Source organism: Triturus cristatus, chromosome 9 (assembly GCF_964204655.1).
Source record: "Triturus cristatus chromosome 9, aTriCri1.1, whole genome shotgun sequence".
Lineage (NCBI taxonomy): Eukaryota > Metazoa > Chordata > Amphibia > Caudata > Salamandridae > Triturus > Triturus cristatus.
The window spans coordinates 182,531,543-182,547,505 of NC_140592.1; the positions used below are offsets into that span (position 1 = coordinate 182,531,543).

At 49.2% G+C, this 15,963-nt stretch overlaps 1 protein-coding gene across 1 annotated transcript in view; it reads left to right on the forward strand.

The window, feature by feature from the left end:
• The window catches only part of THOC7 (THO complex subunit 7), an 89,957-nt gene that overhangs the window by 36,532 nt on the left and 37,462 nt on the right, over window positions 1–15,963 (forward strand). The window contains exon 4 of the mRNA XM_085624703.1: window positions 1,232–1,318. Within this exon, the coding sequence (XP_085480829.1) occupies window positions 1,232–1,318 (87 nt within the window). The remainder of the gene's footprint in view (window positions 1–1,231; window positions 1,319–15,963) is intronic.

Consider the following 15,963-nt stretch of genomic DNA (forward strand, 5'->3'; position numbering starts at 1 on the left):
GATAAAGTAGTGTAATGGATCAATAAATACTTGTATACTCTTGATACTGACATTACCTGTTCATCAGCAGCACTTTACATTCATGGCTTCTTCTGTGTTTCTTTGCACACACGTTATTGGCCATGGGCACTATAGCTCAATATTCTGGCATTTTCATGATGATACTTCAATATCTGTTCACAAAGTGTCCTGGAAGACATTGGCATACATCAATGGAAAAAGCCACTTTTTTGTTGCTCGGCTTTTTTCCCAAAGGTAATGAAGGACCTTGATGGACTTCTGAAAGGCATTTCCTTTTAGAAATAGCTTAATTGTTCTGCTCTCTTGTTTGGATTTTATTTTCCAAAGAGTGTTTTCCATATGTTAAATTTGATTTTCTGCCTCTTGGTTATAAGATTATAGTTTTTTATTGCTGCATGCGTAAGTGTCCATACATTGGGTAGTCCCGTTGTTTAGTACAATTGTGTTACCATCTTATTAGAAATCTGGTATCCCACTCCCTTGCCTTTTCCAAATACAGCTTAGTAACTTTTAATATGACAGTGTTTAATAATATGTTGTCTGTTTATGCTGTTTCACGTGAGCTCCTACAGGCCTTATGTTCTGCTTCTTGGGTACAGAATTTTAATAAACTTCACCTGATGTACCATGAAAGCAATACTAAGGGTCTGGTTAAGAGTCAGTCATTTTTTTCTGACCCTTGCGTACACCCCTGTTTACACATGGGTCAGAATTACGACGAGTTGAGTGTTATTTAATGCATCCGCTAATTCTCAAATACGTTCAATACCTCAACCTTTGTTAAGTTTCGACCGGTCATACCTGCCAAAATTTAACAGGGGAAACCATATGGTACTTAACTTATCATGCTAATTTTGGTGTGTTAAACAGCAAATTACACTTGTTAATCCCCAGAAACTCGTAATAGTTGTTATTTATCGCACCTAATAAATAACCATCCTCGTGGTATCGTTATTTACCAGGTGCAATAAATAGCACCTATACTTGTAATATGGCCCTTGGTAGCATGAATTAACCGGTCAGTCTCGGCATAAAATCAGAAATGAATGGATATTGGAATAACCAAATGTCTCAAGCTGTTGTGTGCTCCTGCCTTATTAGTATTCATATTTTTCATCAATTTGTTCATTTTATGCCCTGCATTCTCTTTTGTACCAGTTCTAACTTTCAATCTGTTGCTGTCTTTAATTCATATTTCTTTTACTCCTAGAAAATAACATTGCGGCTGCTCATGAAAAAATTGCTGAATGCAAAAAACAGATTCTGCAAGCAAAGCGGATTAGAAAAAATCGTCAGGGTATGGACCCGTTTTGTCCACTTTTTCATTGTAATGTAAATGTCGCAGTTTATGTATTTTGATGCCACCTGGATGGTGATATGGGAGAAAATCGAATCCACTGTCTTGATTCCTAAATTGTTTTGGAAGAACCAGATCGCTGGCGATTTTGACCATCCATCGAACCAGAAAAACATGCAATTATTTGTTTTCGAATCACAGAACTTAAAACGTTTTTACTCACTGAACAACAAAAGCTCATAATAAGTTACATGTTAGTGTGCAGCTCTCAGAGGTGTCTGTTAGCAAGGGTTTATTCAAGTGCTTTATAGCTGCATTTGTGCGTTAGAAACCCAACAAAAGCGGCAGTCACTTCAGGCAATGAGCATTTCTTATAAGAATGAAAATTATATATATATTTTTTTGTTCCTGGATTAGATGGTCTTATTCCATGCATTCTGGAAAAGCCTTCAGAAACAAATAACGCTTTGTCAAAAGGCAGTCAAATTTGAAATCCCGCTAAAGGGAAATTGAGAATACTGACTAAACATTTTTCGAACCCCTTTATTCATAATAAAGAAAATAAAGGCAATTGGGGCTAGAGGCAGCAGCTTCATGAAGCTGAAAAAGAAACCCTACACCTTAAGGGAGTCGGACCTCCACTGTCCTTCTGTACCTTATACTTGATTCTTTCCTTCTTTTTTTTCTTTTCTGGCTCCAGTCAGTAAAATTCTAGAATAGTATGCCTTGCCTTTCCGCTCTCGTTCGTGATTAGAGAATTTTACCTTTTTTCTTGGTATACATTCCAGTGCAGTCAGCTTGCTACTATTCACTTTCAGTTTTGTGTTTTCAATTTTCTTACGGCCAATTTAGCATATTGTAAAGTGCCTTTCCTGTGGCAGAAAGAAGTGCATAGAAGATTCATGACCTTATTTACCGATATATCCACAACTCGGACAACATTCAAGTGTATACTATTTGTCAGGGTATATTGCAGAGGAACCTCAAGAATTCTGAGGATTACTAAAGGATGAGGCTGGAACATTATGATGATACCAGGAAATACAGCAAGTCTGAGACTGTTTGTTCAAGAAGAATGCCCAGTCGAAGAGTGGCATGTTACTCACTAAGGACCATGAGCTGAAACATCTGTATCCTGCCATCGAACTCCAACACCAATACATCGGCCTTTCGTTCCTTTGTTTATCAAACTGACAAAGTACATTTTCCTTATAACAGTCACTTTATTCATGCAAATCATCCTAAATCCTGACAACTATACAGAGCAGCAGTAGTAGTGGATTGAAAAGTACGTTGTATGTCCGCAACATCTGTGAAGGCTTTCCGTGCTTGTGCATTACTGAGGCGCCATGACAGAGCTTGCTCACAATATGTATCTTCTGGGTTTAATTTTCATACTACATTTTCAGCACACTAAGATGATTTTTTTTTCTCATGTTTTCCACATCCACTTTTTAAGCAGACCCTTGAGGCTAAGCCAGGTGCTTAGCATAAAGTGATACTCCTCTTTGTTGGTGCCCAGTGCTTTTATGCATAATAGAGATGCACAGGAGCATGGCTATTGCCAAAATAACTGCAGCAATCCACCTTCAGCTAAAAAAGCTTTTCCATTAGTTCCAATTCAAGACCTCCGATAAATGCTATTGAAAAAGGGTTTAACCCACTCTTGGTAACAACAGATGCAACAGCATAACTAGGTATTTTAGTCAAGAAATCATCTTAAAAGAATAAAACAGATGGACAGCCATCTGCAGACACAAAACGTACCATCGTCCTTAATTTTTTGTGTACTCGGCACAAGTGGTAGCATTTTTTTAAAATTTCCTAACAGAGTAGAGGTAACATTACAAAGGGAACATAGCTGCTGCATATTGTGCACAATGTATATGGCTTAAATGTGTATTGTAGCACTTTATATCTCTGGGGTCACAAACTTTTCATATTTTGCTTTGAGTTCCTTCACGCCCTTTCTGTGTGTATGGTCGGTAAAGGTGTGGCTTGTAGAGTGGTCTATATGAGAGTCGTTACATGTGGTTTGGAGATGTGCTCTACTGCAATTAAGCATTTAATGTTTTGGAGAGTGAGAGTAGTAACTTTGGCAGCTAAGTACATGCCACCATTATTGTGGATAAATGTATCCATGTGAACTAGTTAAAGGTCCACCCAGGAGTTTCAGAAGTCCAGCCCTTCTTGCACAGTAAAGGGACATGGGACAACTGTGCGCCCTAGAGCTTGTGGCCGTCTGTCTCGCCAATTGAGGGTGCAAAAATCAGGACAGCTGGATGTTAGGCCTGGCATCTTTTGGTGTGATTCCCCAGTCTTTTTGCTTCGGACCTCCTGTTTTTGACTGTGCACTGCATTTCATTTTTGATGGTTTTAGGACTTCTGGGCACTTTACCACTGCTGACCAGTGCTAAAGTGCAAGTGCTCCCTGTGTAAATTATATTAGTCATTGGTTTATCCACGATTGACACATTTGATGTGCTAGAAAAGTCCCTAGTAAAGTGCACCAGGTATGCCTGTAAATCAAATGCTACTAGTGGGCCTGCAGCACTGATTGTACCACCCACATTAGTAGCCCTGCAAAAAAGTCTCAGACCTGCCACTGTAGTGTCTGTGTGTGCAGTTTTAAACTGCCATTCCGACCTGGCAAATGCACCCACTTGTCAGACCCAAACCGTCCCTTTTACTTCATGTAAGTCACCCCTAAGGTAGGCCCAAGGCTGCCCTATGGATAGGGCGCAGTGTATTTAAAAGGTAGGGCATATGCATAAGCGTTTTACATGTCGTAAAAATGAAATACTGCTAATTTCATTTCTCATTTCATAGCTTGTTTGAAAATGCCACTTTTGGAAAGTGAGCATTTTCTTGTTTAACCATTCTGTGCCTCTGCCTGTCTGTACAATCCACATCTGGGTCGGCTGACAGTTGTGCTTCTGTTTATTTACTCTAGACAGTCATACAAAGGGAGCGGAGGTGTGCCTTGCATTTCCTGATGGGCCATCACCAGGCTGGGCCTTCCTGAGCTAGAGTGGTGGGAGTTGTTGTCACTGACACCTCAATAGGATTGTGCCTGTCCTCACACAAAGCTGTCTCTACCCTCCTGTAGTGAGTCTGGACCTAAGTCAGGGAAAGGCAGGGTATTGTGCACTACAAAGACTTTCCATTGAGGTTTGCCTACTTCAAAGGCAGAAAGTGGTATACGTATTGGACCTCTGACACTTCAAAATCAGAATACTTCTGGACTAAAGGACATTCTGCCTGGATGCTGTAGGAGGGACTGGCACTTCTTGTTGCTTTGTTTTGGTGACCTGCTGCTTCTGTCCTGGGAGTGAGAGCACTGGAGTTTGCTTTCTGAATCCTGCTTCTAAGGGCTTGTACATGTTTGCCTTCTGTTTAAGAAGTCTCAGGCCCATCAAAGACTTCACCTACCAGTGCCTAGGCTCTTCTGCTGAGTGCCCTGACTTGCCAAATCCAGTTCCTGGGCCCTAGAAAGTGCAAACTGGAGAGAAAATCCACTCATCGACTCTCAGCAGCTGTTTTCTTGACGCATCGTACTTTGACGCTGTCTCTTCATTGACATTGGCCAGCAGTAAGGATCCGAGGCTGCGTTTCCGGAGATCGATGCATCACCTCCCCTGTCAGCAAGGAGTCAATGCATCACCTCCCATGTCAGCAAGGAATCGACTCATCACCTCCCCTGCCTAGCAGCAAGGAACCAACGCATCCCCTCCTCTGCCAGTACAGAATCGGTGCGTCACCTCCTCTGTGTAGTATGGAACCAGGGCATCACTGTTTTCCGGCGCCTCACCTCCCATGTGGCCTCCATAGTCTTTGTTTGACGCATCGTAGGTACTTTGTACTAAAACACCCGCATCTATTGAGTTCTATTGAGTTCTATAGATTAAGACTTATTGAACCTTTGAAATGTGATATCTTTACTTGTGTATGTTGGATTTTTGTTGTTTTGGTCTTGTTTTAGTCAGATAAATCTTGACTATGTTTCTAAACTGGTGTGGACTCATTTTGTAGTGTTTTCACTGTGTTACCATGTGTGTGTATGTACATTGTCTCTGAGATAAGCCTGACTGTTCGTGCCAAGCTACCAAGGGGGTGAGCAGGGGTTATCTTGGCTGTGTGATCCTCTTACCCTGACTAGAGTGAGGGACCCTACTTTGACAGGGTGCATACTGACTGCCTACTAGAGACCCAATTTCTAACCCTGGGCCACTCTGAAAGTGGGTCTTAGCGGTGCTGATGTCCCTCGACGGCTGCTTTGTCTTGGAGTCCCGACTGGCCTCTCACAGTCTTGGCTTGCTGCAAGGGGTCAAGTGCCCTGGTTATTGGTCCTGTGCGGCTCCGGTTGGTCCTGGTGTCCTCTCACTTTGCGGAGGTGTTGGGAGCGGGGCAGAACTGACGTCCAGTAGCACAAGGTCCTCTTCCTGGGGAGCTCCTGAGTCGGGCGGGCCAGGAAGCGGCAACTCGGTAGACCGGACATTGCTATTCAGTGCCTGACGACTGCAGGGGAGTTCCTCCTCTACTCGAAGGGAGATTTGCTGGCAATTTGCGAGGTGCTGGCAGCCACCGGGGTTCTTTGCAAGAGCTCAGCTGCAGGACTTTGCGACTTTGTGCGGCAGGCAGGGTTTGGTGCTAAAAGTCCACAGTAGTCTTCAGTATCTGCTGTTTATTGCGGCTTTGTGTCCGCAATCAGTTAAATTTAAGTTCCTGGTCTCAGGGGGGCCACCTAAAACCAATTTAAGGGCGTCACAGGGAGTGACGGGTAGTAGCCAATGGGCTACTTATCTTTAGGGTGTCTAGACCCTTTATATGACCACCTCCTGTGGGAAGTAGGAATAACCCTGATCCAAAGAGCCTAATTCCACCAAACCTAAGATGGTGGAATTCTAAAAGTTGTCTCCACATCAGGTAGCCCACCTTAGGGGTGGTACTAACATGAGAGGGGGACACGCCTCCTAACCAGCTACATTTCCCACCTGTCCGGGTGCCAATGGGCCCTGGGTAGGGGATGGCATTTCACATGTCTGGTGAAGCCTTGGACGTATATCAAAAGTGGCAGAGGTCTCTGAAGCCTCCTGCCTTGATATGGTGATCACTTGGAGGAGGTGATAACGCCTCCAGCTGAAGCAGGCATTGTTTCTGCCCTCAGAGAGCACACTGCAGGGGGTCAAGAACCTATCTGTGATGGCAGGCTTGTCTACACCAGTCAGTCAGCAAACTAGTAGTCATAGGTTTTCAGTGGGGCACCTCTAAGGTGCCCTCTGGGTGTTGGTATGAATAAATCAATCACTGAAATTGGTGTGGGTTTATTAATAAGAGATGTTTGGTACCAAACATCTCTAGTTTCGGTGAAGCCATCGTGTAGCTGGGGAACTCGTAAATACCAGTGTCTAGCACATGGTCTCAAAATGGCTCTCCTGTTCACCTGTAATATCTAAGGATCGACTTGGACATCACATATCTGCTCATGAAGATATGTCTGCACATGTAGTATAGTGCACCCTGCCTTTAGGCTGTAAGGCCTGATGTAGGGGGGGCAATATCTATACTCTATGCAGACGAGAGGTGTGCCATGTTGTGTCTTCACTTTTCTCTGCACAATGGCACACAGCCTCTAATGGCAGTTTGCATGTTGGTGCTGAGGGGTCCCTCATGGTGGCATAATACATGCTGCAGCCCTTAGGGACCCTCTTTAGCCTCTTTACCCTAGATATCAGGGGTACCACGTACTAGAGACTTACAAGAGTAAAGGTATTGCCAATTGGGGAAACAATTATATAGTTTTAGGGAAAGATCTGGCACTGGGGGTCTGGATAGCAGGAACTAGTACACGTCTGTCAAAATTGCATCAGATACCAGGCAAAAAGGGAGGGTTACTGTTAGACCTGTCAGCCCTTTGGGTGGTCCCTCCTCATCATTATTTATTTTGTCCCACTTTTGCCTCAAACCCTGTTTGAATTTTTCCTTTTTGGGAACCACCAGACTTTTTAGTGTTGCTACAGATTCAGGGAGCCATTTTAGCTACCCCTGAAACTTCTGTCTGAGGGCCTGAAGCACAAAATGGTGGCCTCCTGTGACATCACCAGCATCCACTGGAACCTACCAGCACCTTCCAGAACCTTCCAGGAGATTCCAGAACTGTGTGACAGTTGGAAACCGTTTAGAATGTTGGGAGGTTAAGACAGAGTGTTGGCAGTTGGAGCTGGCAGTTGGCACCTGACTGGTGAAGAGAGAGGAGCACAACAGTGAAGGAGGAAGGAGTGAAGCAGCAGGGGTGGAAACTTGTGCCTGGAGTGGGGTCCATAAACCCACCCTTGATACTTGTCCCTACTGGTGGATCCCAGCCTATAGCCCTGTGTGGGAAGAAGTCAGAAGAAAACCATCCTAAGGACCTGGACAGCAGGAACAGGCCTTAGAACCAAGAAAGCAGCAAGATTCTGACCTGAGAACTGGTTTCCCTGGAGTCTGGCGTCGAGTAGCCGAAGACCTGGAGCCCGAGGTGGAGAAGCGGCGCTGACTGAGGTAGCAGACGTCGTACCCGGAGCCGCCTGAGGTCGTAAGAGGGCGCCGACGGAGGTCGAGAGGAATACCAAGGGTCGAGAAGGAAGTGAACCGAGGTCGAGTGAGCGGCGTCATCGGAAGGGTGAAGTCCGCCCTCCGGAGTCGTCGGAGACCGAGGTAGAGGAGCACCGGAGGTCGGGAGTGAGGATCGCACTCCGGAGTCGCCCGGAACCTGTGAGGAGGAGCACCGGAGGTCGGGGGTGAGGATCGCACCCCGGAGTCGCCGGAAGTCGACAGCGAGGCCAGGCCGGCCGACGTCATCGGAGCCGAGAGCGCCATCGGACCGGAGCCGCCCGAAGTCGACATCGTGTGGAGACTGCCCGACGCCGTCGAATCGAAGGTAGAGGTCGAACCGAGGCCACCGACATCGGACCGGAACCGCCTGCCGGCGTCGTCAAAGAACTGACATTGTGCCGAGGCCGCCGAGACCGAACCGGAACCGCCTCACGGCGTCGACACGACTCCAGCGGCGTCGGAACATCAGAAAAGGGCAGTAAGTGGAGTAGAGGGCGCCTTAGGCCCTGTGGAGACCTGAGAGACTACTCTAAGGGGCTAGGGAGGTGCTGAATCCCACCTGACTGTGCCTGGGGTGAACTGGGACTAACCTAGAGAGGTTGTGTGGAGAGGGAAGCCAGGGCATTGGAATTTCCCCCCCCCTTTGATCTACCTCAGTTTAGGCCTCAGCCTTTGCCTCAGCCAGGGAGTAGTACCCCTCAAGCCTACCACAACCCTACAAGCTGTGCCTGGGCCAAATTAGCCCTTCAGAATTGAAGTGTCATCTGATTCATGAGTGTTGCTGTATACTTCTAATTATTTATTGGGGATACTGTATTTATTAAGTTCTTATCTATTTATTGCTGCACTGTATTTATAGGTCCACAGGACTTGTTGGTGTACAGTATTTATTGGTACAGTATTTATTGGTACAGTATTTATTACCTCAAAGTATTTAATTGTCTGTATATATTGCACTTGTATTTATGTCCTGTTATTTATGATCACCCCTATTTATTTCAGCGAACAGCAAATATTTATTTGACCTGCTCTATTTAAGAATTTGTATATTGTGATTGTTATTTATTTTCCCAATCAGCAACTAAGAGAAAAAGATAAAGAAGAATATTTTCATAATTTTTACGGTGTAGAGTCGTTTTTGGAACGGATGCACGCATGGTTATTGTATGGGTATATTGTATGCTTAGCACTGCGCCTGTTTCCTGACCACTCGAGCCAAGCTACCACAGTGTGTCGGGAAGGTCCACCACCACCCTGTGGAGTGGGAGTGGGCAGTTTCCAACATAAATTGGTGTTCAGTGGTGGGATAGAGCTGTGCCTACGTATACTCAACAATAACTGTGGGTAGTCCATAGGCCTACACCGGGAGTTTTCTCAAAGCGGCCTTCCTAATTGTGGGTTTTTGTTTTTTCCAAATTTACTCTGGTGGTGGGAGGAGGTATTATTAAAGGTACCCCCCTGCAGTGTTACTGCACAAAACCTGTCCTCTAACCTGAGTGGGCAAGATGGAGTTTGTTCTTGAAAATCTAGACACGTACACTGTGGCCCAACTCAGGGAGTTTTGCCAGCGAGAGGGGGTGTACTGTCCCCCAGGAGCAAAGAAGGGTGCACTCCAAACCAGCTTAAGGGCTTGGGGGGAGGCACGCAGGGAAAGCAAGGCTGAGGAAGAAGACAGGGATGGAGAGCCTGACCCTGAGGGGGCTGAGATGTACCAACCTGAGGTGGGGAACCTGTCCGCAGGGCCCAGGACACTTTCTAGGAAGGGCAGCACTGTCTCTAGTGGGGGCTTATCCGAAGTGGAGTTAGCAGACCGGAGAGAGAAGAGACAGCTCACATGGGACTTAGCAAGGCTGGAAAAGGAGAAAGAGGAGCAGAGGATGGCCCATGAATTGCGACTGAAAGAAATAGATCTTCAGATTTTGAGAATCGGGGCACAACCTGTTCCTAATGGTGGCAGCCAAACCCAAGAGAACACCAGGGAATCCAAACCTTACCTGCCAAAGGACATAGTGGCTAGCTATGGAGTGGGCGACGATATCGCCAAGTGGCTAGCGGCCTATGAGGTCTCACTGAGGGCCCATGGGGTTCCGGAGAAGTACTGGGGAGGGGGATTGTACAAGTACATGCCTCCAGCTGGTAGGGATGCTTTATTGGCCCTCGAAGAGGATGAGCAGACCCACTACCCCACCATGAAACTGGCGCTCATCAGAAAGTTTGGACTAACACCTGAAAAGTACAGACAGAAGTTCAGGGGTAGTCACAAGCTGGGCACGCAGAATTGGGTGGACTTCCTGGACTATGCGAAGAAGGCAATGGAAGGTTGGATTCAGGGCAGTGAAGTGAGGAACTACGAGGAGTTGTTTGACCTAGTACTGAAGGAACACCTGCTCGAGAAATGTTTCCCTGAACTGCGGCAACACCTGGTGGATAGCAAGCTGACCAGTCCCCGGAAGCTTGCTGAGGAGGCGGACATTTGGGCTAGTACCCGGGTGTCCACAAGGGGGACTGGAGGGGATACTCAAAAGGCCGGACAGGGCGCCCCCCAGAAGAAAGAGGGAGGGGAAAAGAAAAAGGAGTTCTCCAAAGGCCCCCAAAATAACTTCCAAGGGAAGGGAACAGGATTCACCTCTAAGGCTAACCCACCCAGAAACCCTAATCCTGGCCAGAGTCAGCAGCCAAGGGTTGTCCATTGCTACGAGTGCGGTGGCGTTGGACACTATAAAGGAGATCCGAAGTGTCAGAAACGATCACCCCCTCCCACTGGAGGAAAGCCCCCCGGAGTAGCTAGTGTAGTGCTCGGGGAGGAGATGCCCTTAACTAAGGGAAGGGAGTGGGCGGGAGTCACTTTAGTGTCCCTGGGAGAACGGGAGATGGTTCCTAAGATCCAGGTGCCCGCAAATACTGCAAAGTATGGGCAGTGGATCACCATCAACGGCCAAAGAGGGGAGGCTCTGAGAGACACAGGAGCCAGTATGACTATGGTGCGTAGCCAACTGGTGTCTCCAGAGCAGGTAATTCCCGATGTACTCCACCCAGCCGCGATGGCTGACGGCAGAACAGGCCACTATCCCGTGGCCGAGGTTCCCTTTGAATGGGGGGGGGTTGCGGGTTCACTTCGAGTTGCCGTAAGCCCTGCCGTGCCAGTCGATTGTCTGCTGGGCAATGACATGGAGCACAACGCTTGGAAGGAGGTGGAATACCGGACTCACACCGAGATGCTGGGTACACCTGACTGGGCCTGTGTTAGCACAAGGTCCGAGACTACCCGAAGAGGGAGTTCATTCCGGCTGGAGCCTGGAACAAAGGCCCAGCCAGCTGCCAGTCAAGGGAAGAACCGAGGACAGGAGGAGCCTGCCTCGGCGTCTCCACCCCGTAGGACGGATAGGCCACCGGAGGTGGTGGGCCAGGAGTCTGCGGAGGGGGACGTTACCAACCTGGAGGACTTACCCATCCCGGCCGAGTGGCACGTGGAGGGAGGCCCGTCCAGGGAGGAATTCTGCCAGGGCCAGAGGGAGTGCCCTACCCTTGAGGGGCTGAGGCGACAGGCCGAAGCCCAGGCAGCAGGGAACGTTGAAGGGAACTACAGTGTTTACTGGGAGGATGGCCTCCTCTACAGTGAACCCAAGGCACCCCTACATGGATCGTCACGAGCCTTGGTAGTTCCTCAACGTTACCGAGCCTTCCTTTTAGAGTTGGCTCACGAGATACCATTGGCAGGACACCTGGGGCAAGACAAGACCTTCGCCCGTCTTGTCCCACACTTTTATTGGCCTCAGATGAAAGTGTCGTCCGATACTTACTGCCGGACATGTGTGTCTTGCCAAGCCAGTGGGAAAACAGGGGTGAAGCTGAAAGCTCCCCTGGAACCACTTCCTGTCGTTAGCACCCCCTTTGAAAGGGTGGGCATCGACATTGTGGGTCCATTAGATCCACCGACTACAGCTGGTCACAGGTTTATCCTGGTTCTGGTGGATCATGCCACACGGTACCCAGAGGCAATACCTCTGAGGACCATAACAGCACCTGTTGTGGCTAGGGCCCTGATGGGAATCTTTACCCGAGTGGGTTTTCCCAAGGAAGTTGTGTCCGACAGGGGGACCAACTTCATGTCAGCATATATGCGGGCAATATGGAAGGAGTGTGGAGTGACCTACCGGTTCACAACTCCTTACCACCCCCAGACCAATGGTCTGGTGGAGAGGTTTAATAAAACCTTGAAAGGCATGATCAGAAGTCTGCCTGAAAGCCTGCGGAGGAAATGGGACGTCCTCCTACCCTGTTTGCTCTTTTCTTACAGGGAAGTGCCACAGAAGGGAGTGGGCTTCAGCCCCTTCGAGCTTCTGTATGGGCACCCTGTACGCGGACCTCTTAACCTGGTGAGAGACGGATGGGAAAGAACTCCCAGAAAGCTCCCCCAGGATGTGGTGAGCTACATGCTGGCCTTCCGGAGCCAAATGGCTAAGTTGTGGAAGCAAGCTTCTGACAACTTGGAAGCCAGCCAAGCAGTGATGAAGGCGTGGTATGACCACAACGCTCACCCGGTGGAGTTGGAGCCTGGCCAGAAGGTGTGGGTGATCGAACCAGGAGAGCTTAGTGCCCTCCAGGATCGCTGGTCAGGACCCTTTGAGGTGTTGGAGAAGAAGGGTAAGGCTACCTACTTGGTGGACCTGAAGACCCCTCGTCAGCCCCTGCGGGTGCTGCATGCCAACCGCCTCAAACCCCACCACGAGAGGCCCGAAGTCATCTTGATGATGGTGACTGACGGAGGAGAGGACGTGGAAAGCGAGCCTCTCCCTGATCTGTTTGCGTCTCAGGAAAAGGATGGGTCGGTGGAGGGAGTGATTCTCTCCCCATCTCTAACTCCTGAACAGCAGGAGGACTGTCGCCAGGTGCTGGGGCAGTACTCTTCGTTGTTCTCCCTTGTCCCGGGTAGGACTCACCTGTGTGTCCATGACGTGGACACAGGAGACAGCCCACCTGTGAAGTCCAAGATCTACCGGATGTCAGACAAGGTGAAGGCCAGCATTCATAGTGAAGTCACTAAGATGCTGGAGCTAGGAGTGATTGAACCTTCTAGCAGCCCCTGGTCCAGTCCGGTGGTGTTAGTACCGAAAGCTGCACCACCGGGTGCCCAACCAGAACTGAGGTTCTGTGTGGACTACCGGGGACTGAATTCAGTGACAAAGACTGATGCTCATCCGATCCCTAGGGCGGATGAATTAATTGACCGGCTGGGAGCTGCCCAATATCTAAGTACCTTTGACCTTACTTCTGGGTACTGGCAGATCTCTTTGACTGATGGAGCAAGGGAAAGGTCAGCCTTCTCCACGCCCAATGGCCACTACCAGTTCTGTGTGATGCCCTTTGGGCTCAAGAACGCACCTGCCACGTTTCAGCGCCTGGTAAACCAGATCCTCACCGGAATGGAGAGTTTCTCTGCTGCTTATCTGGATGACATAGCCGTCTTCAGTAACAGCTGGGAGGATCACTTGCATCACCTGCAAGCCGTTCTCCAGGCCCTGAGACAAGCTGGATTGACGATCAAGGCCAGCAAGTGCCAGATCGGGCAGGGGTCGGTAGTGTACCTTGGACACTTGGTGGGTAGGGGAACGGTGCAACCCCTCCAGGCGAAGATCGAGGCCATCATGGCCTGGGAACCCCCCAAGACACAGACTGAGGTCCGAGCATTTTTGGGCCTCACGGGATACTATCGCCGCTTCGTGAAGGGGTACGGTACCATCGTAGCCCCTCTCACGGAGCTCACGTCCAAGAAACAACCTCGACGGGTAATCTGGACGGAGGCTTGTCAGCAAGCCTTTGAGAGATTGAAGAAAGCCATGTGCGAGGCCCCGGTCTTACGGGCCCCAGACTTTTCCAAGAAGTTCATTGTCCAGACAGATGCATCAGAACATGGCATTGGGGCAGTGTTATCGCAACTCAACGAAGAGGGTCTGGATCAACCCGTGGTCTTCCTATCCAGGAGACTACTTCCCAGGGAACAGAAGTGGAGTGCAATAGAGCGTGAAGCCTTTGCAGTGGTATGGGCTCTGAAGAAGTTGCGGCCATACCTGTTTGGCTCGCACTTCCTGGTTCAGACCGACCACAGACCCCTTCGTTGGCTGATGCAAATGAAGGGGGAGAATCCCAAGTTGTTGAGGTGGTCTATTTCCCTACAGGGGATGGACTTTCAGGTGGAACATCGGCCTGGAGTGGACCACGCCAATGCAGACGGTCTCTCAAGGTATTTCCGCCTTAGTGATGAGAACTCCCAAGGGGTTGGGTAGCTCTCCCCACTTTCAGCTGGGGGGGACGCGTGTTAGACCTGTCAGCCCTTTGGGTGGTCCCTCCTCATCATTATTTATTTTGTCCCACTTTTGCCTCAAACCCTGTTTGAATTTTTCCTTTTTGGGAACCACCAGACTTTTTAGTGTTGCTACAGATTCAGGGAGCCATTTTAGCTACCCCTGAAACTTCTGTCTGAGGGCCTGAAGCACAAAATGGTGGCCTCCTGTGACATCACCAGCATCCACTGGAACCTACCAGCACCTTCCAGAACCTTCCAGGAGATTCCAGAACTGTGTGACAGTTGGAAACCGTTTAGAATGTTGGGAGGTTAAGACAGAGTGTTGGCAGTTGGAGCTGGCAGTTGGCACCTGACTGGTGAAGAGAGAGGAGCACAACAGTGAAGGAGGAAGGAGTGAAGCAGCAGGGGTGGAAACTTGTGCCTGGAGTGGGGTCCATAAACCCACCCTTGATACTTGTCCCTACTGGTGGATCCCAGCCTATAGCCCTGTGTGGGAAGAAGTCAGAAGAAAACCATCCTAAGGACCTGGACAGCAGGAACAGGCCTTAGAACCAAGAAAGCAGCAAGATTCTGACCTGAGAACTGGTTTCCCTGGAGTCTGGCGTCGAGTAGCCGAAGACCTGGAGCCCGAGGTGGAGAAGCGGCGCTGACTGAGGTAGCAGACGTCGTACCCGGAGCCGCCTGAGGTCGTAAGAGGGCGCCGACGGAGGTCGAGAGGAATACCAAGGGTCGAGAAGGAAGTGAACCGAGGTCGAGTGAGCGGCGTCATCGGAAGGGTGAAGTCCGCCCTCCGGAGTCGTCGGAGACCGAGGTAGAGGAGCACCGGAGGTCGGGAGTGAGGATCGCACTCCGGAGTCGCCCGGAACCTGTGAGGAGGAGCACCGGAGGTCGGGGGTGAGGATCGCACCCCGGAGTCGCCGGAAGTAGACAGCGAGGCCAGGCCGGCCGACGTCATCGGAGCCGAGAGCGCCATCGGACCGGAGCCGCCCGAAGTCGACATCGTGTGGAGACTGCCCGACGCCGTCGAATCGAAGGTAGAGGTCGAACCGAGGCCACCGACATCGGACCGGAACCGCCTGCCGGCGTCGTCAAAGAACTGACATTGTGCCGAGGCCGCCGAGACCGAACCGGAACCGCCTCACGGCGTCGACACGACTCCAGCGGCGTCGGAACATCAGAAAAGGGCAGTAAGTGGAGTAGAGGGCGCCTTAGGCCCTGTGGAGACCTGAGAGACTACTCTAAGGGGCTAGGGAGGTGCTGAATCCCACCTGACTGTGCCTGGGGTGAACTGGGACTAACCTAGAGAGGTTGTGTGGAGAGGGAAGCCAGGGCATTGGAATTTCCCCCCCCCCTTTGATCTACCTCAGTTTAGGCCTCAGCCTTTGCCTCAGCCAGGGAGTAGTACCCCTCAAGCCTACCACAACCCTACAAGCTGTGCCTGGGCCAAATTAGCCCTTCAGAATTGAAGTGTCATCTGATTCATGAGTGTTGCTGTATACTTCTAATTATTTATTGGGGATACTGTATTTATTAAGTTCTTATCTATTTATTGCTGCACTGTATTTATAGGTCCACAGGACTTGTTGGTGTACAGTATTTATTGGTACAGTATTTATTGGTACAGTATTTATTACCTCAAAGTATTTAATTGTCTGTATATATTGCACTTGTATTTATGTCCTGTTATTTATGATCACCCCTATTTATTTCAGCGAACAGCAAATATTTATTTGACCTGCTCTATTTA